The following is a 23,675-nucleotide window of genomic DNA, read 5'->3' as shown; positions in this document are numbered from 1 at the left end:
GTTGCAATTTTAAGTATAAGATTTACCTAAAATTTATTTCAATCATTTATACATAATGATATTTTAAACGAAGTTTGAATGCAAATGAATTACCACCGCATTTGATTGTCTTTTGTTTCTTGGAAAAGCAAAAAAAGTAAAGTTTTCTAAGGACACGTTTTTTACACGAAAATTTCATTTCACCTAAAAGAAAATTGAAGCAAGTGTGCAAAGATTTTATTGTATCTTTAAGTAGACATTAAGTTACATAAATTAATGGAATAGCTTATATGAAATATAAAAGTATGCACGTTCGATAACGAATAATTTCTTTTATGATTTGAGATTTTGTGTAAATTAACTTGTTGAAAATGAACTATGTCAGCTAATGTGTATATAAATGAAATATAAGCAGCAACAGTAAGACAAGTTTCATCGAGCAAAGGTATAAAGATTTTAGTAAAACTGCAAGGTACAAATAACAAAACTTATGAGCTAAAGTAATGATGTATTTTGATATTAGTGGATGGATCAGTAGCCAGCGAAGGCACCTGGCGAGGATGGAGGGCCACCACCGCCGCCTGGTCGAGGGACGTCAAAGCGTGGAGTTCCCTCATAGGAGACCTGAGCACTGAATCCATGTTTCCAATCGGCGGTGTATCGTACAACCTGCAATCTACCGTCCGGCATCTGTACCCGGTACTCTCCACGTACTACATCTCCATCGCTGATCGCGTTGTGCGAGTAATCGTTCCCATAAGCATCCTCTTTCACCGCATAGTTGAAGTCAAACGGCATACCTGGCTCGTGAGCCCCGTGATCGTGCTGAAACGCACAGAGAAATTGATCGAATCGTGAAATGTTTTTATATAAATTATAGATACTCACGTCTCCTCCTCCACCTGGAGTAGGGAGTGGTCCTGGTCCAGGGGATGGTCTGATTGGAGGAGGACGAGGACCCGGTGTAGGTGGTCTATTACCACCTGGTGGGGGAAAAGGAGGATTTGGCCTAGTATTTCCAGGAGGAAAACCCGGCGTTGGTTTTGGAAAAGTCACACCCGGCTTGTCATAATTGTACCCCTTGGTCGGCTCTGGGGGTAGATACGTGTTTCTACGTGTGCCTGGTGGCAAATCGCACACCGCCGCTCCTATTATAGCCCACAAGAAAAATAGCTGAAATTCACAATGATTTGTTTGTTTTATACACTCAGTTTTACTTTGAAGATAAATTAATAATCAAAGAGATTAACGAGAAGGAGGATAATTGAAGAATGGAGTTTTTTCTATGAAAAGAAACGTTGCGACAGAAAAAGATTAGGATCGCCAAAGAAATGCTAAACATTTCACGGAGGAGGATGTGAGAAGGATCTTGGACGCGTGGGCAATGAAATCTTTACATTTCTATTGTTAGCCGTATCCGCTGCTCATAACAATCATCTAATATTAACGAGTAATTAATTGCATTCTTCGTGCAGTCCGCAATGATTTTAAATTATTTTTTTTTATATAGGGATCATCGGTCACTGAATTACCAAAGCAAATTGATTTTTAATTAATTGTTCACGACAATAATTTTACGAATACAGGTACGTACCTTTATATTTCTCATGCTGAATGATTTTAGTTGAATTACACTTTTTTGACTTTGGCCACCCTGGGACCAGTCCCGGCAGCGGAAGTCACACTGATAAAGAAGAAATAACCACAAACACAAATTTCAATAAAATTCAATTTTAAAATATACGTATCATTAAGAAAGAAACATTAAATTTATTTCACTATTTTGTCACAGGAGGGTCCATTGTAAGAAGATTAAAACTTGTGAATAACAAAGTGAGAGAGAGAGAGAGAAAGAGAAATAGTACAAGTTAATTTGCTGATAATAGAAAGAAGAAATCTGCTTTTAAAAAATTAGTAGAAAAGGAAAAGAAGAAAAAGTAGATTTACATGATCCTTTTGAGGATGATGGCAAATAGGATTGGAGTATCTAACTGACTAAGATTGGTTGAAGGCAGTGTGTTTATATAGCGGGGGTCTAATAAGATGATGCACCAACGTGTGGGAGAAAGAGAGGAGAGGAGAGTCCATACAGGGAGGGCATATCTTCCTTGCCACTTGCATTAGAAACGTCTCTCCCTTTATTTATTACTCTCCAATCCTTTGCTCTCTCGCTATTTCTTCGGCCATAATTGCAAGATATGCCCCACTCGTTGTTGCTCATCATTACTCATTCCCCAATTCAAGCATCTCTGTCTAAAATTCAAACTGAAGCTGACAGGAAAATCAGGAGTCACCATGCGGTGACAGCCTTGCAAGAACAAATTCATTTTCATCAAGTATTGGGTCGACAGACCTGTACCAAGTGATCAATTTATTTGCAGAATAATAATAATTGAAAAGAAATGAAATAGCATTAGGATGAGGAGTAGTAAAAAAGAAGGCGCGCGACTAATGTCATGGTGTGACGGAGCACCTAGATTCTTGTTGGCGTAGTAGGTCATTCGCGGCCAGAGCGGAGTTTTCACTTTCATCGTGACCGAGGGAATGCCTTTGCTTCTCTTCTCTGCTCCTTTCCGCCGGCAAAACAAAGGCGCTGCACCTTAGGCCTTCCATTCAATGCTTATCAAGTCACTGGTGCGGATTTTTCAATCAATACCGTCCTAATAAATGGAAGATTTCTCGTTAACCTGAAAAAGGATGATTTCTGCATGTTGACAAAAACTGTCTTTATTGCCCCCGCAATAGCAAAGAGCGTCCGGTGACCGGCGAATGAGTGAAGGGATTCAGAGATCAAGAATGAGAAAGGGAATGCTGGACGGGCGATCATCGTCTTTCTTCTCTTCGACGTAAGCAGAACGAAAAAAAGCAGAAGAACAAGAGGAACAAGAAGTGTTGCATAGCCTTCGCACTCGGTAATAGCCGTCGTAAAAACTAATATGCACATTGCAATAGAGAGGCCGAATAAAATCTAAAATTACAGCATGCGGATTTTGCTACAAAGAGAATTCACACGAGACCTTAAAGTTGCGATCTCCGTATTCAAATTACTCTAGTAAAATCGTTGAATCAACGCCGAAGAATCAGTGCAGAAAGGTTCTCTTGGTATTTATTTGAGGCGTCTAATCGGCTCCAGGGAGTCGTTAACTTTTCGCGTTTTAAACACGTGGGACAGACCATTGTTGGGATATTTCAAAGGTTCTACGCGACATAAATTTTCTTCTAGATAAAAAACATGGAGAAAAAATGTAATATAAACCCTCATGGAATTTAACAAATGAACGATTCTTTGTAAATTAAGTATACGCTGAGAATAATCGATCGGATAATGGCCGAAAAGTTCATTTAATTACGTAATAAAGATAGCAATGCTAGTTTATTGAGTGGCCTGCATGCAACTCGCGCGCGCGGCGAGAATGAATGACTTTAACGAGAGCCTATAGCTTTATGGTTACAGGCAACTGCAGTTGCTTGAAAATAACGTATGCGTAATAACATTCACCGATGTCACGCATTATTCAAGCTGAACTTGCACAATGGAAGCAGGGAAGATATTTATGATCTAAGGATCTCAATTATGAGTATTTCTTCGCAATCCTGCGAAACTAAGCAAAGTACTTCTTTCCATAAGTGGATCGACCTAACGATCTTCTTCATCTCCAGTGCTCAATAGTAGTAATATACAGCTGCCTCTCTTTCCTAACAAACTCTCTTACACAATATTTGCAACTCATGCTGCTCTGCTGCCATTCGGATTCGATGCTACCCAACCTTCCATTATACTACTATACAAGGTGCAGTGTATGTATACTACACGTCTATGTTGATACACAATTTTTTACGAAAAGTAACATGGCTACATGTTTATTTCAGCCCAATCCAGCACGACACTCTGCTTCGCTCGCACTGATTAACCTCTACGCTGCAACACAATCTCTTACACGCATTTCAATCGTTTACGCTTTTTATCTTCATTTTCCAAATATTTATTCTCTTCGAAAGGAATTCTTATGATGATATTCGCGATAGTGTGTTAGGCTCTTATGTTTTTTTTAGTTTGATCAAGTTTTCATTGAAAGACTGCGAGATAAGGAAAGCAACTCTTTCTATAAGTGGATCTTGCGCTTTCTTAATCGAGTCTTGCATAATTCACCATTGGATGCTACCCAGCATTACGTTACATATACCTACTGAATGTATCAGTCAGACTTAACTTTAAATTACTTTTAAATTACGCTCAATACAGCTATTACTACTCACTGCTATAGATTTATTATTCGTTACATCTCCTTTTTTACGTTAGAAATATTAATTGCAACATTTTTTAAAAAATCTATGTGCTTGTTCTTTGTTAATTTAAACCTTAAACTTAAATTTTGTTATACTGTACATTAACGTTGTTTCTTCTATTTTAATGCAATGATAAATTTATTATTGCGAACAGGTGTATATTTTTAGAAGAATGCAGATTGCAGAAGACGTCGCGAGTACTTTAGATTAATGATAATGTTTAGGTTCACATATGTAGATAAAATTAATTAACACATGAGGGGAAAATCATCGAGCTTTCATTCAGCTTTACTGATTAATGAGTTCGACGACAAAGATTTATAAGGCCTGTAGATTTGTTAATCATTCTTAAAAGTAACTGGTGACGATTGGACAATCCGGTTTCAGTCTTTTCCGTGACCTTGTTTGATCCATTCCCTTTTTCCAGTTGGGAAAATTAGAGCCTCTATTGTTTTGTTTGTGAGATCGCCAAAGTTTCTTGCCCGACAAAAGACATTGCGACACGCCAATACGTTTTTTTTTCTTTTGCACCTTCCCATACCCAGCTCGTTTTTTGCTGATGAGAGAGACAAAACCATAGAGGAAGCTTTGCTCTATATCCTCCGAGATGAACGTGTTACGCATTTCGATTTGACACAGAACATTGCAGCTCTCTGATTTGAAATCCTCTTCCCATCATTCATTGTGTCATATTCTTTTTAAGTCTTCTTTGTTCTACATTTTCTTCCCCAGCTTTGCAGAATCAAAATTAACCATCGTAGCTTTTTCCGAAACCAGTATATAGATATAAGAAACTTCTCCAAGATAGTTCCATTTCTTCATAAATCGCTCTCGAAACCTTTCAGCGCTTTCATCAACAAGAGTTAGGTTAGACCAGGTTAGACGATCCGCCTGAGAACTCAAACTCGCCCCTAGCCTAACCCCATCCATCCTGTTCCTTCTCTTCTTTCTCTCTATTTGTTTCTCTCTGCTCTCTCTCTCTCTTTCTCCCTCCTTATTCCCCGCTCCCCTCCAACGGGAACAAAGAAGGTTATATGCTTGTGTGCTGCATGTGAGAGAATTGAAGGGGCACTTTGAAAGATCAAGGTGTGTTGAATTAGATTCCATCTGATTTCGAAGTGCGTGACATTAAGACCTATCTTAATAGTATCCAGCAGAGGCCAGAGAGTGGAAGAAGTTGGCGCTATAGAAGGGAGAAAGAGGGGAAGGGGAAACAGAAGAAGACCTTGCTTCTGGAGCGACGATCTTCAATGGGCATCTTCTCTTTTCTCCCACCCTCTTTAATTCTGATTCGCCATCTTTTTTCATCAGCCAGCATCCATGAACCAGTCAACAACGACAACAACCCACTTTGCATTGTTCAGCAGTGACATTTCATTTTCTTCTGGTTCATTCTACTCCATCTGTACTGGTCCATAAATTTCAAAGCTTCGAATATACCTGCAATCGTTCAGAGTTCTCATCTACAAATACAATAATAAAGTTTAAAGACTTACAAGCATATATGTTCGCATCTGTCTCATTTGATATTTAAGAGATTTAATTTACCGGAACGGGAATGATGACAAAAGATATTCGAAACTACCGGTAAGCGAGTGATTTTCTCTAAGATGCTCTGTGGAAAATTTTGCCTTATTGCTATTTGTTGGTATTTTCAGCATAATATGATCGGCTCATTCAACTCTTGTACCCCCTTACCTCTCTGACTTGAAGTTGCATATATCATAAAATTTTTCTGGCTTGATTTACAAGTTGAATAAAGAAGAGACAAAGGAATTTGTAAAGAAGAAAAGAGATCGTTAATTAGGAGTGAATTATGAAGACTTTTAGTGGTTCTAGAAGCACAGCAAGATATACACGCCTTAATGATTTCGGGTTTATCGCGAAAAGGCCCGGCGTGTACCACTTATGCGCAAGATCGCAACAACGATCTATTCTTTATTTACATTCTCTTGCAGAATATCGACATCGATCTCGGACATCATAATTCGTGGGAAGCCACGTGAAAAATTGTGAAACGCTTGTATTTGCACCGGGCCGGGCTATTTGTCCCTTTCAATTCTCTCAATCTATATTATACGCAGCTGTAAGAATAAGACTCAAAAGCACCCAACACTATGTCCATCATGCATGTATTATATGCATGATGTGTGTACACATATCATTTTACTTCATTAAGTAAATCAAAACTAATCGTTCCAGTACCGATCGAATCTTCTTCCGTTTAAGTATTGGTCTGTTCTTTTTTGTTATTTGCTGCACTCTAATTCAATAAATTGGAGTCAGAAAAAATATTTGTCTTATTTCAACTATTTGCACCAGTTGGATAATACAGCAAAAAAGAACAAACCCTATATTCATTAGGACATTCCGCCAATTCGCGTTCGATTTAGAATCACTAGAGTGCTCCCATAGGTTGAAACTGCGGGACTGAAACACTAGTCAGATACTTAGTTCGGGTGTCTTCCCGCACAACAATTATTTTTAATGCCTTTCTCTTCTACTAGAATTCCTTCTCACTAGATTCGGTTAATTAGATATGGTACAATAATAAAATTCTTATATTTTTTCAGAAAAAGCATTATGTGACAAAGCCCTCTAAATGCAAACAGGGGCTAGTTAGCATTGCTATAATGCCTCGTGATTAACAATTTAAACTTCTCTTAATTATTACACGATAAATAACATTCGCTCGAGATTAGTAAGGGAAGATAATATTTATTTTAAGTCTTATATATCTAGAAACAAAGATAGAAAAAATTGCAATATCTTTTATACAAGTAAATAACGACCTCAAACTTACAAATACTATCTCTTCTCTCTGACAGCTCGGATAATTCTAAACATACATGTAGTTATGAAACTCTACTTCATGAAATATAATTTTGTATAATATATTCCATGTTTACATTTCATATAAAAATTATACAATTATTTCTCGTAAACGCTAACTTGACAAATTAATTTATCAATAAACTTAAGCGATCGATATTTAGGTTTTAAATAAAAATTTAATTTGACAAAACAAACTTCGTAAAAACTCATCTTTTTTTATATGTTAAAATTAATCGTTCTTGCTATAAATTACACAAATTATTTGTAGAATATATCACTGAATACAATAATTCTGTGCCATTATGTTATTAGAGGTATTCAATTGTAGCCGATCGCCTTGCGTATTTGATACGAAAGTATCTTAAGTAGGTCACGGATACCGACATTACAGTTTGCCAAAACGTCAAAACGAGTTTTCGATCTGACTCTGTAAAGGTATAAAGGGATTCTTAACAAATAGAAGAAGTTTGCAAAGAAAGAAATCCTATGTATAATAACAACGTTGTTTTTTAAAACTTGATTTTGACATTTTGGCGTATCTGCAATGTCGGCATCCAGGCAATCTGTCATGTCGGTTCCATGACCTACTTAAATGTTAGTATCTTAAACAACAGAGTAAAAATAACTTTGGCAATTCTTCTTACAATAGATTAGGAAGAAAAGGGTAAAGCAATGGAAGAGATATTTTGATACTGTTAGCCTTGATTCAGTCCAGGACCGTGTAGTTCAATGAAACTTTCCAAACATGGGGTAACTTTGCCACTGTAAGGCAAATTGTAAGTCTTAACAGCTTTGGCAGCCATGCATTGCAGCGACAGCTTTGTTTGGGTGCGTAGAATAATCTCTGCCACGCCTGGGAAAAAAGATTAAAGATTCAAGATAATAACCCATCAATCGAAAGTTTCATTAATTGAATATTGAGATCGCGGAAAGAGATATGATTTACCAGTCGTTACTGCATCGTATGGAGTCTTTCCTTTGCTATTCACCGTATCCATGTGCGCTCCTGCCTCGATCAGCTCCATTATTATCGTATGTAATGTTGTGAAATCGCTAAAAAAGTGAATAATTTAATTGTTACAATTTGAATTAACAATATCAAATTAGATATATGCTTCTGCCTCATATCTTTTATAAATACATTTTTGCCATTTCATTATTGTTCTCACCTAATTGGCTTTCTATAGCTAACAATTAAATGGAGCGGAGTGTTTCTTTTATTATCCATCGCATTGACATCAGCGCCACATCGTATTAATAGTTTTGTAGTAGCTGCACATGGGAATCTAATAACAAAATAAAATTAACAGATATTAGCCGACTTAATAAAGACCAATAGGGCTTCGATTTTTTATGCCTACTAACTTGCAAACGTCATTCGTATGAAAGTCGTCGACTGGTGTCTCCGGATTAACAGCCAAATGCAAAAGCGTTTGACCATCCCTCAAGGTGACTCGAAGAGAACATAATTTGTATACTATGTAATAAGCCTTATTAATATCAGCCTCGCTGTAAGTGCTTTCGTTTAACGTTATTAATTTCGTTAAAATCGTTAATATGTACAAAGTAGACATGATGTTTGATTCCAATTTTTCCTGCGCATTATTATTGGTATTTATTATAGTATGTATAAAAGTGAAGATTTAATAAAAATCAAACTTACCAAATAATTAATATCGACGTCGCAATCGCAGTCCGGACTCTGTATGCTCGCCTTATTTCTACTTAATTCGATGACACTGGCTTCAAATACGCTGAGCACTTGCTGGAAATCTACTTCAACCCCTACGTGTATCATTTGTGAAAAAACTTGAGCGAATTGCAGAAGATCCTTAATGACGTGAACCTTATTAAGTTGTCGAAGTTTTAAAGCATGTAGCCATAAATCAATACATCTATCAAATCTTGCGTTATCCGCAAATACTGCTCCTCTAAATATTATTGCGTGAGGTACTTCTGGATTGTGAGAGCCTAAATCATTTATTTTGTTGAGATGTATTTTCAAATTTCCGTGTAGCACAAAATTTTTTCAATACCAAGATATTACCTACCTAATATTCTTTCCCTAATAGCTAGAGATTCCATGTGGAGAGCATTGTGATTATGCTGAATGCTTTTCAGTCTTTCCAGGGTTTCAGATTCTCTCCAGTTTTCATAAGCTTTTATAGGCTCTCCTAGTTTTTTATGAACAACATTGTTTGGTTCAGTGTACCTTTATAGTAGGAATAAATAATTAATTGAACATTAAAAAGTTGTGATTCTTTAAGAAGAATAAATACAGATAATTATTTACCTTAGAACCATAGCAACAACTAGAAAATCATAAGCTTTCTCCAGATTATAATTATCCTTGTCATTAGCATAAGAGGCCCCAAGAAGTTCATATGCATCTATAATTTCATTTATTGAAATATCACAGTTACGTATAAAACATTGCAGTACATCGACCCTCATCCTTTCAGCAGCTGTAATTAGTGGTGTCATTCCACTCTCATTCTTTATCATTTCAGCACCAAATTTAAGTAAATCTAATACTATATTTGCATGTCCACATTCAGCAGCATAATGCAGAGCCGTACCACCACATCTTGCTGTTACATTAGGCTTTGCTCCATTATCTAATAAAAAATTCACCTAAAATTTTAAAAAGACTATGTTAGAAAGATTTATTTTTCCTTTTTTTTCCATAAAATGGATATTGGAAAGATACTAACAATATCAGAGTGTCCCTTATAAGCAGAAATCATAAGACAAGTATTATTAAATTTGTTAGGTATATGTATGTCTGCTTTATGTTCAACTAAATATTTAACTATATCTAAATAGCCACTGAAGCATGCAGCACGAAGTGGTGTAGACCTATTCTTTGTTGAATGATTAACATCTGCACCAGCATTGATTAAGGTTTTTACCGCATTAAGATAACCAGCTCCTATAAGCAAATTTAAAATTTAATAGTAGAAAATTAAATGATTAACCTATATATTGTAAACTTCTATATACCTGCTGCACACCATAAAGCACTAGCTCCTTCTGTAAAAAAGCCATCAAATTCCACTGTACCCTCTTGCTCCAAATCGGGCTTAAACTTTTGTAGTAGCATTTTAACAACACGATTATGTCCATATCTTGCAGCTACTATCAAGGGTGTGCATCTTTGACCATTTTCTTCCAAAACTTTCTAAAGAGAATATTTCATGAATAAAATACAGCCCATTTATCTACATAATGACATATCTAATTTTGCAAACATTTTTACAACAATTTAAATTGTTATTTTAAAACGCAATTGGAACTTATTTTTAAACTACAAAAAGGCAATAAGCTATCAAAGATCCATTCAGCAAAACCAGATTGGAAAAAATAATGTTTAATCAATTATATTTCATTATTTTGGTAATGTTCTTGAATGACTATAGAGAAGAAAGGCAAAAAACCTTACTTGATTAATGAGCCAGTTGATATCCTCAATTGTCTTATCGCTATCGCTTAAAAGGGTATAAAGGACAATTGCCATTCCATCCCTAGCGGCATAATACACCTGTTTGATCAAAGATTCGGAGAATTTAGACTCCTCGATTCTTGTCTCGTCCATTTGTTTAGTCTGCGCGAAGATTTTCAAGTTTAGCGGTGGATTCTACCAGTTGACTGATCGTTTTCTAACCTCAAAACTCATTTTTACTCCGTCAATGGTACAACAAAGGGAGTCTATTTTAAGATTTGTCATATATAAAGTCCATATTAATTCCATTCGTACGAAAATAGATTTGACACGGCCTGCTTTAAATTCCCTACTTGTTTATAATGTGTGAAATCATCCCTTTGTTTCAGCAATAAATATTAGTTTTCTTTTTCGCACAGTTACTCTTAACTGTTCAACTATTTTCGTACAGTTTACTATTTCTTAAAAAGGTTAAGAGTTATAGTACTTTTGTATCAAAGAAGTATAATTTGCAAATATTTATTATTTGTGGTCAGTTTTCTCAAACAACAAATTTAATTAGCTTTATATTTCACAGTAAGCAATGGTCTAATTTCTTTTATGTTTATATCGGCTCACAAATACAAGAAATTTCGAATAACAATTTGCAAACAATGATTATTTTCCAATTAAACAATAAATGATAGATTTAAAATTGTTTCTGTTCAATATTAATAATGTGAACATATATTTGTATAATACTCTATAAGGTACAATACTATCGCATTTTAATTAAAATACATGTTAAATTTTCTAAAGCACTACTTTAAATAAAATAATTTTGAAGTGAATTGGTTTAAAATAGCTGTACAATATATTTATTATGCTAGTAGTGGTGGCAAAATATTGAGGAAAAAATTAAAAATAAATATATAATGATAATTGATATTTGATAATGAATTACATGTCTCTGAACTCTCTGACTCTGTTTTTGTTTCAGTAACGCCCTCTGGGCTCTGGTCAGTGGTCTCTACTGGTCTCTAGTAGTCTCTACTAGTCTCTAGTGCGGCTGTTGCGTTGATCTACTATCAAGCCGCTCCGCAAATTTTTTAATATTTCTAAAGAAATGACCATTTTTAAAAGGTGAAATTATTTGAAAGTGAAATGGCAAGTGGAAAAAATTTATTGAGACCCATGGGTCTCCAATGCAAAAATCTTCATGAATATTTAAAATCTAGGCCCTCTGAGACTTTGAGTAAACTTTACCAAAACCCACCGATTTGCTTGGCTGTATTTAGAGAATTGCCAATGATAGCTAAGCACTATGTAATGAGATTGTTGTTTGTTGAACAACCAGTTCCTCAAGCTGTCATAGCTTCTTGGTGTTCAAAACTTCATTTTGAGGAGCATCAAAAGGTTGTAGCAACTTTAATAGAACTAGATGTTTGGAAAGAAGCTTCAATACCTGGTGGTCTACCAGGTTGGATCCTCAATACAACATTTAAAAAAAGCTTAAAAGTTGTATTATTAGGTGGTGGTAAACCATGGACAATGTCCAGTCAATTAGAGACTGATAGCAAACCTAGAGATGTGACATTCCTTGATTCTTATGCTTTGGAAAGATGGGAGTGTGTTTTGCATTATATGGTTGGCTCACAGCAGCAAGAAGGTGAAGATATAAAGTGTATCTCTTTTTTTATTTCTATGTATTAATTAATATATTTCTTATAAGGTATATCTGCTGATGCTGTTAGGATTCTATTACACGCTGGTTTAATGAAGCTTGATGAGGCTGATGGAAGTCCAGTGATTACACAAGCAGGTTTTCAGTTTTTGCTTTTAGACACTGCTTCTCAGGTAATTAGAAATTTTGCCTTTATTTTATATTTCATTTTATTAATAAAATGTCTATGCAGGTGTGGTATTTTATTCTACAGTATCTTGATACTTTAGAAGCCAGAGGTTTGGACTTAGTTGAATGCCTTACATTCTTGTTTCAATTAAACTTTTCAATGCTTGGTAAAGATTATAGTACAGAAGGTATGTCAGAAGGTTTACTCACATTCTTACAACACCTCAGGGAATTTGGTCTTGTATATCAACGCAAAAGAAAAGCTGGAAGGTAAATATTGTTTACATTTACATAAAAAAATCACATATTAAATATTTTTTTTTGTCAGATTTTACCCTACACGATTAGCGCTTAATATAGCGACCGGCGAAAACAAACCATTATCAAGAGATCCTGAGAAGGATGGGTATATTATTGTAGAAACTAATTATAGGGTATATGCTTATACAAATTCCAATTTACAAGTTGCATTATTAGGGCTTTTCTGTGAAATGCTATACAGGTAACACATTTTAAATAATTCTTTAGTATTTTTTACAAATTCTAAATACTAGGTTTTTTTAGGTTTCCAAATTTAATAGTATCAATATTAACACGCGATTCAGTTCGTCAGGCATTAAAGAGCGGAATTACCGCTACACAAATTGTTGGGTAAAGAGTTCAAATCTTCTATTATTTTATTTGTTACAGAAATATGCAGAATATCTAATTTAAAATTTTGCACATCTTTAGCTATTTGCAGCAGCATGTACATAGTAAAATGTTAGAAAATGGACCACCAGCTTTGCCACCTACTATTGTGGATCAGATTAAACTCTGGGAGAACGAAAGAAATCGATTTTCTTTCAGTGAAGGTGTTTTATACAGCCAATTTCTTTCACAAACTGATTTTGAAGTTCTTAGAGACCATGCAGTCTCTATTGGTGTTTTAATTTGGCAATGTGAAAGGTGAAAAAAATTAGGTTTATTATCAATAGAATGTAAAGTATAGATAAAATAAATTAATTTTTGTTGATCTTTTATGAATGTTATAGGAAACGAACGATGGTCGTTACAAAAATTGGCCACGAAGACGTGAAAAAATTTTGGAAACGCTATTCTAAAGGAGCTTCTTGATATTGTAATTATTTATATAATGAAATTACTTATATAAAATGAACTGTCTTTATTATTCTTAAATAATGCGTATAACAAAAATATCCCATTTGTGTTATGCGTCAAATTTGAAGAGAAGTCATAGTACCAGCAGTATGTACAATACAGTCTTACTCTTTTTATAAATAAATGCATTCTTATTTAAAGAATAACTGTCTACTTTCACATAAAATTTCTCTATACTTCTTGATTTCATTCCCATGTACATGTTACAGAAAATTCTACTTCCTATCAGCGCTGTGGCGCAGCTTTAGGTTTTGGCATTTTTGATAGAAGTCCCTGAATTTCCTTCTTTTCATCATATGTTTTCCACAATTCATATAAGTTGATAATATAGCGTGCAATCTCCTGAATTTTTTCCATGTCTGCATTTAGTTCAGCAAACCAAGACTTCAAATCTTTTTGCAGTATTACACAAGCTATTTGTAAACAACCTGTATAATATACATTAGAATAACAATTAATTTTACATATAATGTATATGAATTTGAAAATGTATCACCCTTGATATTTCAGGCTTTTCAATTTAAGGTTTTAATAGTTGTTTTTATTTTAGTAAAGGGTTCATGTCATTTAATTGAAAACTGACTAAAAAATGTTCTTCTTGAAAATAAAAAATTTACATGGTTTCATAAATTTCCAAATTTACTCAAAGGATTGAAATATAAAGGTGGCACACTTAAATTAAAATGCTGTGTGCTTTAAACAGAGCTTGACATTTACCAATAGCTATTTGATAGGGTGGATATAATAGACACACATCTGTACGCAAACTGTCATTAATAATACGCCATGCCAAGGTAAGCAACTGCTCATCAGGACCTACATCTTGTATAAGAGTTAAAAGGGGTCTGTAGGGTTGATAAACAATTAAACAGCAATCCAAATGTTCGAGAAGATAAAATTCACATTCCAAAATGTGATTTGTTCTATAAGGAAACTCTTGGGAATACGCGTAATTGAATTTGTTTTTTACTGAAAACAAATATATTCATTAATAATAGATTATATACAGTACATAGATTTAAGAGCTGTCTTTCATGATTGCCATACCTACTGTTTGGCATGTGGTAATCAGTCTTGTATTAGAAATAACTCCAAATTCTTCTACTTTAGATGCTAGAAATACTGAGGTTGGAGCTAAAAGTAGAGGATCAATACATTTAAGGCTATTACGAGCGTAAAACCTTTTAAAATAGACTGTTGCTGTAGCAATCACCTGTTGCCTTAATTTTAATTGCTCTCCAAGTACCTGAATTACTAAAACATTAAATAATAATAAAATCAAACATCTTGACTAATGATTAAGTATTTTCACAAAATTGTTTAAATTATCATAAATTTGACCTTACAATTAGAAAAAAATATAAATAACTTTTGATACTCCTCTTCTGTCAAAATAGATAAATCATGCTGTCTCTCCCGAACTAAATCTTGTTTATCCAGTAACCACTGTTGACTGAAGTTAAAAGAATGTTTTTATATAGTTATGTGTCAGCTTCTTTTCCAATCAGATTATTTACTTACTGGTGTGAGCTTTGCCAAAAATTTCCAGCCATTGAAAAAAAATCGTCTATATAAATATCGGTATACCCTGCCCTGTTCAACGAGAGAACGCCGACAGATCGAGAGAAAGAAAACTCGTCCAGTTTGGTCAGACTCCGCCCATTATTGCGCGCGCAGCATGCTAAATGTGTCCCTTTTAAGACATCAACGTCACAAGTCGTTTAGGTGCCCCGCGCTTGTAAAGCAAAAATTTTTGCTAATATTATTTAAAAAGTTATAGTGTCCACTCATTTTTGTAATTATACAATTACAATGAGTACAGAAGAGAGCTTACCGGGTCCTTCTTCGAAAATTTCACCAGTGAAAAGAAACAAAAGAGGCCAAGTACGTTTTCAATGTTAATGACATGTCAACAATATGATTCGTTATGTTTGAAAATGGTTTAAGTTCATTTTTATATGAAAAATACGAGTGAAGGATAATATCAGTCAATTACAAAGATATTAATATATAGAGAAATTAACTTACTTTTATCATTTTCAAAAATAATAGCTCATTTTAATTTTGGAGTAGTCCAAAATGTATGATATTAGACAGTCCCGCACAATACATCTACGAAAAACGGGTATTTGTACCATCCTTGATACATTCCTGACTTAAAAAGCACGTGGTGCTATATCTCAGTAACGTATAAATGTCGTTCTTTCATATGTTTGCGTGGACTGTTTGATGTTAAGCATAATAAAAGAATAAAATCGTTTGAATATTTCAGTTTATTCACAAAAGAGAATGGGTCATTTTAATAAATTTATATAAAAAGATGTTAGAAGAAAATCCGAAAATCACTAACACCGTAATGATAAATAAATTATCGGAGCAGACCGGATTCGGGTTATCTAGTGTTAAAAACATTATTTTAGAATATAAGAGAACAGGGGAGATAAAATCTCGAAACAAAATAAAATGCGAATGTCAATTAAAGATAAAATTGATGAATTCGATAAAAATGCCATTAGAAGAAAGGTTCATGGCTTTTATTTCAATAGAGAGCTACCAACATTGGATAAAGTTTTACAAGCTGTAAACGAGGACAATGATCTTCCGGATTTTAAACGAACAACGTTTTATAAATTATTAAAAGACCTAAATTTTTCTTATGTGAAAAGAGAACGGAATAGTATTCTTACTGAGAGAGAGGATCTTATTGTTTGGAGGAGAAACTATTTAAAATCCATACGTAGATACCGGCAGGAGGGTAGGACGATTTATTATTTAGACGAAACTTGGGTCAATGCAGGAGATGTATCGAGTAAATATTGGGTAGACACGACCATAAAATCTAAAAAAGATGCATTTCTCCGAGGATTATCAGTAGGTGCACCTAATCCGAGTGGAAAGGGGAAGCGTTTAATAGTATTGCATATTGGCAGCGAGGGTGGATTTGTACCCGGGGCCCTTCTATGCTTTGAGTCCAAAAAGAACACTGCTGATTACCATGATGAAATGAATGATGATACATTTTTGGAATGGTTTACGCACGTGCTTCCCGCGCTTGACCAAAATTCAGTCATTGTAATGGACACAATGCTTCATATCATAGCGTTAAGACTGAAAAAATTCCAAATATGTCTTGGACAAAAAAAGCTATAGTAGAATGGATTGAAGGAAAAGGGATCGAAATAGGCGCAGATATGGTGAAAGCTGAGCTTCTTCAAATTGTGCAAAAGGAGAAGCATTTATATAACAATTATGTTATAGATGAACTAGCCAAAAAGTACAATAAAGAAATATTAAGGTTGCCTCCCTACCACTGTGAATTAAACCCTATTGAAATGATTTGGTCGATGATAAAACAGTATGTGAAATCTCACAATACTACTTTTAAAGTACAGGATGTGAAAAGGCTTTTGGAAGAAGGTATTGCAAATGTCACTGCAGAAAATTGGACAAATTTCATAAGGCACGTGATAAAAGAAGAGGACAAATTTTTTGAAATCGATCATATTGTCGACGACCTTATTGATGAGATGGCACTGCTGGTAATAAATGTGACAGGCGAAACGAAGTTATTTAGCAATGGGACCGATAATTGAACATATTAGAGTTTTACCACTTTTTTAATATATTTTTAATCATCTTTGTAATTATGAATTTTTTTAAATCAAATTCTTTCATTTGTTTTACTTATTGTTTTCGAACCTTTTCTATAGTTCCTATCTTTCAGTAAAATTAATATTTTTTAAAATGTATTGCTCTGCACTTTCTTAATTTTTAATAATGGGGAGATTGAACGCAATAAAACGGTACTGAAATATGCTATATCTACTGTTGAACCGAGAACTACGTGTTTCTCCCACCACTTCTATTCCTGCGCGAAAGCTCGGCGTTCTCTTGTTGAACAGGGTAATGTAGATTTATAAGAGCGTATTCCGAATATTCCGATATTACAAATCAAGCTTTTGGCTATTTTTTTTTTTCTAAAAGTTGATAATGATTAGCTAAGCTAGCTGGAGCGCCCGGGCGCCTGAGCTATAGTCTGAATCTGAAAAGGCCAAAAAGTGAGATGAAACCAGATGAAACTTTTCATTGCGGCCTGCGGGATCTCGCAACAATCCCCACCGGTAGATGCTTGTCTTGATTTCGATAGTGGCGATACTGGCCATAGTGCTGCCACAGGCTCGCACTGCTTTACTCAACTTCTTAGGTTTATCGGGTTTATCACATTTTTTTGACGTTGTATTATTTTGAGGTTAGTTTGTCCTTTAAAGGGACAGCCGTAAATATAAACATGGACATGAAATTGAGTGATGGATTTTTTGATTTATGCATTAATATTTCTAATGAAAATACCGATTATTTGTATTCTACTCTGGAAAGATTATATGAAAGTAAGCATCTGATAAGAGAAAAAAAAATTTTTTACTTCTGTGCCTTAAGTAATACTACATTAAATTTAACTTTTCAGTGGGATTTAAGACTGTAGCAATAAACCAGACATTTGATGAAAGTATTTTTGATACTGAGAAAAAAAGGAAAAAGGGCGAAGCAACTGAATGTCAGCGTAATTTACCCAATCCATTTAATATAGATGAGTTACTAACCAAATTTGATGGAAAATTAAAAATTCTTAACAGACTTACATTTGTCTTTTCTGACCCAATAAGAACACATTCTATGGTTAGTGTTTTAAGATTTTAATCAATTTATATCATTTTTTACTTAATGCTTTTTGTATGAAACTTCAGGGACATGCTCCAGCCCTAAAAAAATATAATTTGTATGCTGTGGCTCCTAAAAGTCAGGCAGCTATACAATTTGCTTGTTCTCAAATTAATGCAGATATAATTAGTATCAATCCAAATTCTACTGGATTAAAATTAAATAGAAAATTGTATATGCAAGCTGTGGAAAGGGGCTTGCACTTTGAGATTCAATACTGCAACATATTAAATCCAGAAACCAGAAAAAATGCCATCTATTTCTCTCACTTATTCTATACATATGGAAAAAGCAAGGTATATTATTTCAGAAAAAAATTATTAGTATCAAGTGTAATAATGAAGATTTTGTTTCTAGAATATTATTGTATCTAGTGGAGCTAGCAATGCAAACACAATTAGGAGCCCTTACGACATTGTAAATTTGTATCCTTTAAATACTGACATATAATTATATAAGCTTAAAGGTTTGAAAAAATTTATCATTTTCTTAACTCTACAGATTTTTTTCTGTATGTAGATGTCAAATATTAGGTCTTAATGAAGTTAATGCTAAAGGATCTATACTGTGGCAATGTAAATGTTTGATAACAAAAGCAGGTAACTTTTACAACTTCTCATTAATAATATCATATATTTTACTTCGTATTGATTTTTTAGAAAAACGAAGACATGGCAAAGCAATATTTTCTGTTGAATGTATGGATTGTAATGAACAAGATGATACAGATTAATTAAGTGAAACAATGAGAATAGAAAGAATGTTGTATTACATTGATCAGTTTTTTCAGATAATTCTATTTTGTCACAGACAGTTTATAATGTTTAATATAAGGCAAGATACGCAACATGGCACATTTTAATTTTTCATAACATATGAAAAATAAACTTACGGCTCTTCTAATCTTACCATTGTCTGTTCCCTGATACTGAGCTAGGTTTCAGAATTATTCAATAGATAAAGCTAAAAATTATTTAGGGATACAACAAGAATGGAATCAATTGCTTAATAGCTAGTTTAACAGGATTCCTCAAGTACCTTTTAGATCAAAATTTCTGGACAAGATTAGGGCATTATTTAAAGACTGATTTTCAACTCACTTTTGATTTTAGTGAGGTCGCGAACTGATATTTCTGGTAATTCAGTCAAATAAAAAAAAGAATAAAGAAACAAAAAGAATTACAAAAAAATTTGATTATTTTACTAGAAAGAGCAGCTCGTGACGTTACTAAATTGGTATAATACATTTCAAATTGATTGTCAAATGATTCAATATCATTGACACATGTTTTCGGATTTCACTCTGTAGTATTTATATGAGGGATCCCATTAAGAAAAAAATCCTACCCTGTATGAAAGCTGAGACAAGTTACAGTGTGTAATATAGATTAATTATATTTAAAGAAAAAAATACACTATTTTTGACCATTTCACTAAAATATCAAGTAGCCCCAAATTTTATGCACAATTTTGCTATATGCATAAGAATAACTAGATTTGACTACTAATTATACACTTGTTAATATACATAACTCAGTAACTGGCTATTACTAATCAAACAGAATAATTTACATATTCTCGGTAATTTACAAATTGGTTCAGGAATAATATTCTAGGATGATCTAGCGGCTAAGTTCCTTGTATACGACACACTAGATTTATAGTATATTTATTTTGTACTTAAACTATCATATAGAATGCCTAATTAACATAGCTTCCCAGGATGAATCTAATTTTGACACACTATATTAGTCTACGTATCGTTAAAAAATATTGCAGTTTTATTTAATTGGGCTTTATCATTAAGAGGCCATTTCGATTTAATTAATGCTTTATAAAAATTTTATTTCAGTCTTAGGATTAGGAAGCATATGCGTAGGAGTCTATTCCGATCTTCAAGGATCAGATGAAAGGCTAAAAGTCCATGACAGGATAGCGTTAGATACTTTTTAGGTCTAACTTATGATTGGGATCTTGTGACGTCTAGTTAGCAGTGGTTAATCATGCAAAATTGTCACTGCTTAGCAAGATCAGTTTTTACGAAACTTCTGACCATGAAAGCTGGAAGAGCCGTAACATCATATGAATTAACTTACAACATAAGCTTTGGCGTGGAAGTAAATATATGTACAATAACGACTCGTTAAAACTTCTCATCTCAATGTTATCAAGAGTTCCACAATCGAGCGATTACATTTATTGCCTAACAGAGTAACGAAAACTATACAAAGTTTCTAACTTAATACCATGTGGCACAAATAGAAAAACATCCCACGAAAACGAAGAATAGCAGAGTTCAACGTGCTTTAATAATTTGAGATTCGAGCTTAATACTCCATCAACATTGAACCAATGTTAATAATAATAACTCGATGCATTTACATTTAATATTTGAGGTACATGCATGGTACATGCGATCAAATCAACAAGCATAGAAAAACAAACGTCTGTATTACTCTTAGAAAATCATAAAATTTTTTAAATCGTATAAAACGCTCCTAAAAAGAGCACTTCACATTCTGCACGGCTCATTTTAAGATTAGAGGCTCAAACTCTTTTGATAAGAGTACCGGCAATAAGTCCTTGAGGAATCGACTGTACAAGCGTTCTGGCTTGCCAACAATACACTAGGATATGTCCAGTTATTAGAAATGATAAGCTGAGATGAATCTTATGTCAGTCATGCTGCGTCACATTCATCTATGATTACATTGACTGATTGGATCAGTTCGAATTTGGTCTATTTTCGAGTGTTCACTCGTGTCTGACATTGGATCGTCTGTCCCCTGTCGAACTGGCGATGGACTGTCGACTGGTCTAAATGAAAAACCAGGCGAATCTGCACTAGACAAAGATTCTGGAGTACCCACTGAGCTTATTGTTCCCGGCAGTGGACTGGATATGGCCTCTACCCTGAAATTTTTCTTTACCAATTAATAGTCCTATATGTGAAATGATTTGTTTTTTATTTGCTTTTATTTACCTGGACAAACTGGAAGTTAGAAGAGTGGAAGTTCTTTTAGCTGGGGGTTGTAGATGGTGGTCAACAGAATCATCTAACTCAAATTTTCTTTTTACTGGCCCTAAGCAGCTTGGCCTTATTGCTATTGGGCTTAAACTACGCCTAAAAATAAATTTATACAGAGATTTTTAATTAAAAGTATATAAAGAGGATTTTCACTTAAACTGAATAATTTTACCTTGTAGCAAAAGCTTTTCTGGTAGGACTAGGGGACAAACTACTTTTCCAATTGACCATATGAATTCCAGGAGAATAGCATTGCCTTTGATTAAGACCTGATCTAGTAGGTGAGGGTGAAGAACACAGTGGTGGGCCAGTAACTGATAAATTTAGACTGAGAGGATCTAGAATCCTTTTAGTGATTTGTTTATCTGTCTTATTGAGCTGTTGGGTAGGGGACTCTGAATCTTTGAAAGATAATCCTTCTGCCTCTAATGTGAGATCCTCCCAAGACTGAGAAATTTGCATAGCACTATGAATTTCTTTTTCGTGAGCTGCTTCACGACCAGCCACGTCGACACATTCTTCCTGCCTTAACTGGCTCACCCTTGGCGTTAGTCTTGGCATATTACCAGGACTCTACAATAAAAAACATTGAATTATTACAAAAACCTTTCTAGCATACTATAAATTACTCCAAATGTGAAATTAAATAAAAAATTTATTTACACTAGTACTGAATCTTCTAAGGCGTGGTGTGTTTGAAAATATATTGAATGTGGAGACAGTTTCCCTGAAAGAATAGATAAATACTTATATATTCACTTTTCCTTGAGGATGCTACGCAAATTGAGAGTGGGCAAATGTTTTTAGTATCCACTCGCAAAGGTAGAAATTAATGTTAAAGTTAAAAGGGGGAGTAAAACTTCTTTTTGATAAGTTTAGAATGGAGACTTGTTCAATATAGGGTAGGGTTACGTATGTGGGCATTTAAAAAATTAGTTGAGGGGCGTTTAAATACCTTGGAGCAGAAGTAGAAGGGGATGTAACAGACATTGTAGCACTGATCTCGTTAATCATAGGCGCACTGCTGGAACGTTTTAAACTAACAATCGGGCAGTCAATATCCATGATTGTCACGGATCTTTGTAGTACATTCATGTGTCTTTCTGTGGGCAGTATCGACGAGATACAGGCACATTGGAACTCGTTCGGCCCAGAAACTGCCAATCAATCCCACGATATTACTCTTTAATCCCTAAGAGAACAGGTTATGCATTGTCCGATGAAGTTTTCGGATAATGACAAGATTAAACGACAGCATGTGTTTGTGCATGTACTAGTTGTGGAAAGCATTCCCCTCTTTCCCAGCTAATACTTGCATAATCCACAAGCCGAGGATCACTGTTTTTTCGGAATCGAATTTAATGAGGAAAAAATGTTAGCCCATTTCTAGAATAATTGACTTGGTTAAAATGAAGAAAACGTGGAAAAATAACCGGACTTGGTGCAATACGTCTAAAAAGGTTTGGCAATGTCGGGGAAACCGGGTTTCGGAATATCGAGTTATGAGAAGCAGCAGGGCGGTGTCAAAACGGTGTTAAAGTTAAAAGTCTTTCAGCACTTGCAGCACCACCTACTAACATGCACTTTAACTCCACGAACTAACGTTACCGTAAATTTAAACATTGAACATTTTTTTACAAAAATGTACTTATATCAGATATTGAATATGTGTATGCGGAATTAAAGAATATAAAATGATCGCTATAATCTTACATAAACAATTTTATAGGTATCTATCAGTACTCGATCGAACATTATGGATTTTTAATTGTCTAAAGTGAATTAAAATTTAACTTATGCGAATTGTTATTTGAAAGTTTAAAGATCTGAGTGAAATATATAAATTATGAGTATATTTATTTCTAATAATGGTTTTAATACAATTTCTTCTGCACCAATATCAAGTCGACATTACTGCCTCTTATATCCTTATTTCTTTCCCACCTTTTCAGTTTTCCTTTCCATGCACTTCCATTACTTCCAAGTTCCAACTCGGTTAGCTCTTTCTTTCTCTCTCTCTTTTCATTAGAGTTTTTTCGTTATTATGATCTAGGGTTTTAATATTATGCTCATACATTAGCTTTTTTTATAATTTTTTAAAATTAGTATTGATAAAACAGTAAAAAATGAAAAAGAAATAATTTACCAGACAGCGATATTTGAATAAAAATATGATTATTAAATATTGTTGGTTTTTCAATGCAATAATATAATTTCTAAGATATTATACTTTTTAATTTTGTTCGATGTTGTAACTTGATAGAGTTTATTATTCACCACTAATCCCATGCTTGACGTCTACAATACGAGCACATTCCATTTTACGCATAAAACATATTGTACACATAAGGTCTGTTCTCGTTGCCTACACTTTTTACACTTTGTGCACTTTT

At 34.1% G+C, this 23,675-nt stretch overlaps 6 protein-coding genes and 1 long non-coding RNA gene across 13 annotated transcripts; 3 read left to right on the top strand and 4 right to left on the bottom strand.

Moving 5' to 3' along the window:
* Positions 1–492: 492 nt before the first annotated feature.
* On the bottom strand, positions 493–2,590 carry Cpr50Cb (Cuticular protein 50Cb). 3 transcript variants are annotated; one of them, XM_066745282.1, is made up of 3 exons: positions 2,453–2,590; positions 1,574–1,663; positions 493–1,152 (listed from the first exon to the last, which is right to left on the bottom strand). In XM_066745282.1, exons 2-3 carry the CDS (start codon positions 1,586–1,588, stop codon positions 511–513), a joined length of 657 nt encoding a protein of 218 aa, XP_066601379.1. In that variant the 5' UTR covers positions 1,589–1,663; positions 2,453–2,590; the 3' UTR covers positions 493–510. The 3 variants fall into 3 exon arrangements, with proteins under 3 accessions (XP_066601379.1, XP_066601378.1, XP_066601380.1); XM_066745281.1 differs by lacking the exon at positions 2,453–2,590 and adding an exon at positions 1,927–1,957; XM_066745283.1 differs by lacking the exon at positions 2,453–2,590 and having other exon boundaries at positions 493–804; positions 868–1,152; positions 1,574–1,775.
* On the top strand, positions 556–4,158 carry LOC136784566 (uncharacterized). Of its 3 annotated transcripts, none has more exons than XR_010824430.1 (4): positions 556–678; positions 1,490–1,565; positions 1,772–3,770; positions 3,850–4,158. It is a non-coding gene; the product is annotated as an uncharacterized lncRNA (long non-coding RNA). The 3 variants fall into 3 exon arrangements; XR_010824428.1 differs by lacking the exon at positions 556–678 and adding an exon at positions 1,161–1,429; XR_010824429.1 differs by lacking the exon at positions 556–678 and adding an exon at positions 1,161–1,429 and having other exon boundaries at positions 1,772–3,777.
* A 2,790-nt stretch (positions 4,159–6,948) lies between these two features.
* LOC136784557 (protein fem-1 homolog B-like) lies at positions 6,949–10,852 on the bottom strand. The gene is made up of 11 exons (XM_066745274.1): positions 10,766–10,852; positions 10,544–10,705; positions 10,105–10,282; positions 9,816–10,033; positions 9,395–9,735; positions 9,153–9,313; positions 8,765–9,072; positions 8,467–8,696; positions 8,271–8,387; positions 8,048–8,154; positions 6,949–7,954 (listed from the first exon to the last, which is right to left on the bottom strand). Exons 1-11 carry the CDS (start codon positions 10,850–10,852, stop codon positions 7,797–7,799), a joined length of 2,067 nt encoding a protein of 688 aa, XP_066601371.1. The 3' UTR covers positions 6,949–7,796.
* A 306-nt stretch (positions 10,853–11,158) lies between these two features.
* On the top strand, positions 11,159–13,681 carry mrn (general transcription factor IIH subunit 4 marionette). Its single transcript, XM_066745275.1, has 8 exons — positions 11,159–11,292; positions 11,523–12,191; positions 12,255–12,379; positions 12,439–12,644; positions 12,703–12,876; positions 12,939–13,025; positions 13,107–13,322; positions 13,409–13,681. Exons 2-8 carry the CDS (start codon positions 11,687–11,689, stop codon positions 13,488–13,490), a joined length of 1,395 nt encoding a protein of 464 aa, XP_066601372.1. The 5' UTR covers positions 11,159–11,292; positions 11,523–11,686; the 3' UTR covers positions 13,491–13,681.
* Positions 13,682–13,760: 79 nt separating this feature from the next.
* On the bottom strand, positions 13,761–15,187 carry CycC (cyclin C). Its single transcript, XM_066745276.1, has 5 exons — positions 15,057–15,187; positions 14,882–14,988; positions 14,583–14,789; positions 14,253–14,504; positions 13,761–13,963 (listed from the first exon to the last, which is right to left on the bottom strand). The coding sequence occupies exons 1-5, from the start codon at positions 15,086–15,088 to the stop codon at positions 13,761–13,763; spliced, it is 801 nt and encodes a 266-aa protein (XP_066601373.1). The 5' UTR covers positions 15,089–15,187.
* A 2,235-nt stretch (positions 15,188–17,422) lies between these two features.
* On the top strand, positions 17,423–20,930 carry Rpp30 (ribonuclease P protein subunit Rpp30). The gene is made up of 6 exons (XM_066745236.1): positions 17,423–17,923; positions 18,001–18,212; positions 18,281–18,550; positions 18,612–18,679; positions 18,774–18,853; positions 18,914–20,930. Exons 1-6 carry the CDS (start codon positions 17,824–17,826, stop codon positions 18,985–18,987), a joined length of 804 nt encoding a protein of 267 aa, XP_066601333.1. The 5' UTR covers positions 17,423–17,823; the 3' UTR covers positions 18,988–20,930.
* LOC136784534 (P2R1A-PPP2R2A-interacting phosphatase regulator 1) lies at positions 19,624–23,244 on the bottom strand. 3 transcript variants are annotated; one of them, XM_066745235.1, is made up of 6 exons: positions 23,227–23,244; positions 22,238–22,439; positions 21,946–22,009; positions 21,455–21,855; positions 21,238–21,378; positions 19,624–21,167 (listed from the first exon to the last, which is right to left on the bottom strand). In XM_066745235.1, exons 2-6 carry the CDS (start codon positions 22,375–22,377, stop codon positions 20,951–20,953), a joined length of 963 nt encoding a protein of 320 aa, XP_066601332.1. In that variant the 5' UTR covers positions 22,378–22,439; positions 23,227–23,244; the 3' UTR covers positions 19,624–20,950. The 3 variants fall into 3 exon arrangements, with proteins under 3 accessions (XP_066601332.1, XP_066601330.1, XP_066601331.1); XM_066745233.1 differs by lacking the exon at positions 23,227–23,244 and adding an exon at positions 22,716–23,176 and having other exon boundaries at positions 22,238–22,474; XM_066745234.1 differs by lacking the exon at positions 23,227–23,244 and adding an exon at positions 22,716–23,176.
* Between the last annotated feature and the right edge of the window lie 431 nt (positions 23,245–23,675).

Source organism: Prorops nasuta, unplaced genomic scaffold (genome assembly GCF_024137725.1).
Source record: "Prorops nasuta isolate Cenicafe-Biocafe unplaced genomic scaffold, Cenicafe_Pnas_1.2 PNAS00060, whole genome shotgun sequence".
NCBI lineage: Eukaryota > Metazoa > Arthropoda > Insecta > Hymenoptera > Bethylidae > Prorops > Prorops nasuta.
Note: the sequence above shows the minus strand (reverse complement) of the source record. Positions and strands in the feature narration are given on the sequence as shown.

What these genes read in the sequence shown, in the direction of transcription:
- LOC136784557 (XM_066745274.1), bottom strand. Translation starts at nt 10,852, where the DNA reads ATGGAATTAATATGGACTTTATATATGACAAATCTTAAAATAGACTCC. An exon ending in GAGTAAAAATGAGTTTTGAG is followed by an intron (nt 10,706 to 10,765) that starts GTTAGAAAACGA and finishes ATCTTCGCGCAG; the next exon opens with ACTAAACAAATGGACGAGAC. An exon ending in ATACGATGCAGTAACGACTG is followed by an intron (nt 7,955 to 8,047) that starts GTAAATCATATC and finishes CTTTTTTCCCAG; the next exon opens with GCGTGGCAGAGATTATTCTA.
- mrn (XM_066745275.1), top strand. Translation starts at nt 11,687, where the DNA reads ATGGCAAGTGGAAAAAATTTATTGAGACCCATGGGTCTCCAATGCAAA. An exon ending in CGCAAAAGAAAAGCTGGAAG is followed by an intron (nt 12,645 to 12,702) that starts GTAAATATTGTT and finishes TTTTTTTGTCAG; the next exon opens with ATTTTACCCTACACGATTAG. An exon ending in ACCGCTACACAAATTGTTGG is followed by an intron (nt 13,026 to 13,106) that starts GTAAAGAGTTCA and finishes GCACATCTTTAG; the next exon opens with CTATTTGCAGCAGCATGTAC.
- CycC (XM_066745276.1), bottom strand. Translation starts at nt 15,088, where the DNA reads ATGGCTGGAAATTTTTGGCAAAGCTCACACCA. An exon ending in ATTTATATTTTTTTCTAATT is followed by an intron (nt 14,790 to 14,881) that starts GTAAGGTCAAAT and finishes TTAATGTTTTAG; the next exon opens with TAATTCAGGTACTTGGAGAG. An exon ending in TACCACATGCCAAACAGTAG is followed by an intron (nt 14,505 to 14,582) that starts GTATGGCAATCA and finishes ATTTGTTTTCAG; the next exon opens with TAAAAAACAAATTCAATTAC.
- Rpp30 (XM_066745236.1), top strand. Translation starts at nt 17,824, where the DNA reads ATGGACATGAAATTGAGTGATGGATTTTTTGATTTATGCATTAATATT. An exon ending in TCTGGAAAGATTATATGAAA is followed by an intron (nt 17,924 to 18,000) that starts GTAAGCATCTGA and finishes TTAACTTTTCAG; the next exon opens with TGGGATTTAAGACTGTAGCA. An exon ending in ATGTTTGATAACAAAAGCAG is followed by an intron (nt 18,854 to 18,913) that starts GTAACTTTTACA and finishes TTGATTTTTTAG; the next exon opens with AAAAACGAAGACATGGCAAA.
- LOC136784534 (XM_066745235.1), bottom strand. Translation starts at nt 22,377, where the DNA reads ATGAATGTACTACAAAGATCCGTGACAATCATGGATATTGACTGCCCG. An exon ending in AGAAAAGCTTTTGCTACAAG is followed by an intron (nt 21,379 to 21,454) that starts GTAAAATTATTC and finishes ATTTATTTTTAG; the next exon opens with GCGTAGTTTAAGCCCAATAG. An exon ending in CTAACTTCCAGTTTGTCCAG is followed by an intron (nt 21,168 to 21,237) that starts GTAAATAAAAGC and finishes GAAAAATTTCAG; the next exon opens with GGTAGAGGCCATATCCAGTC.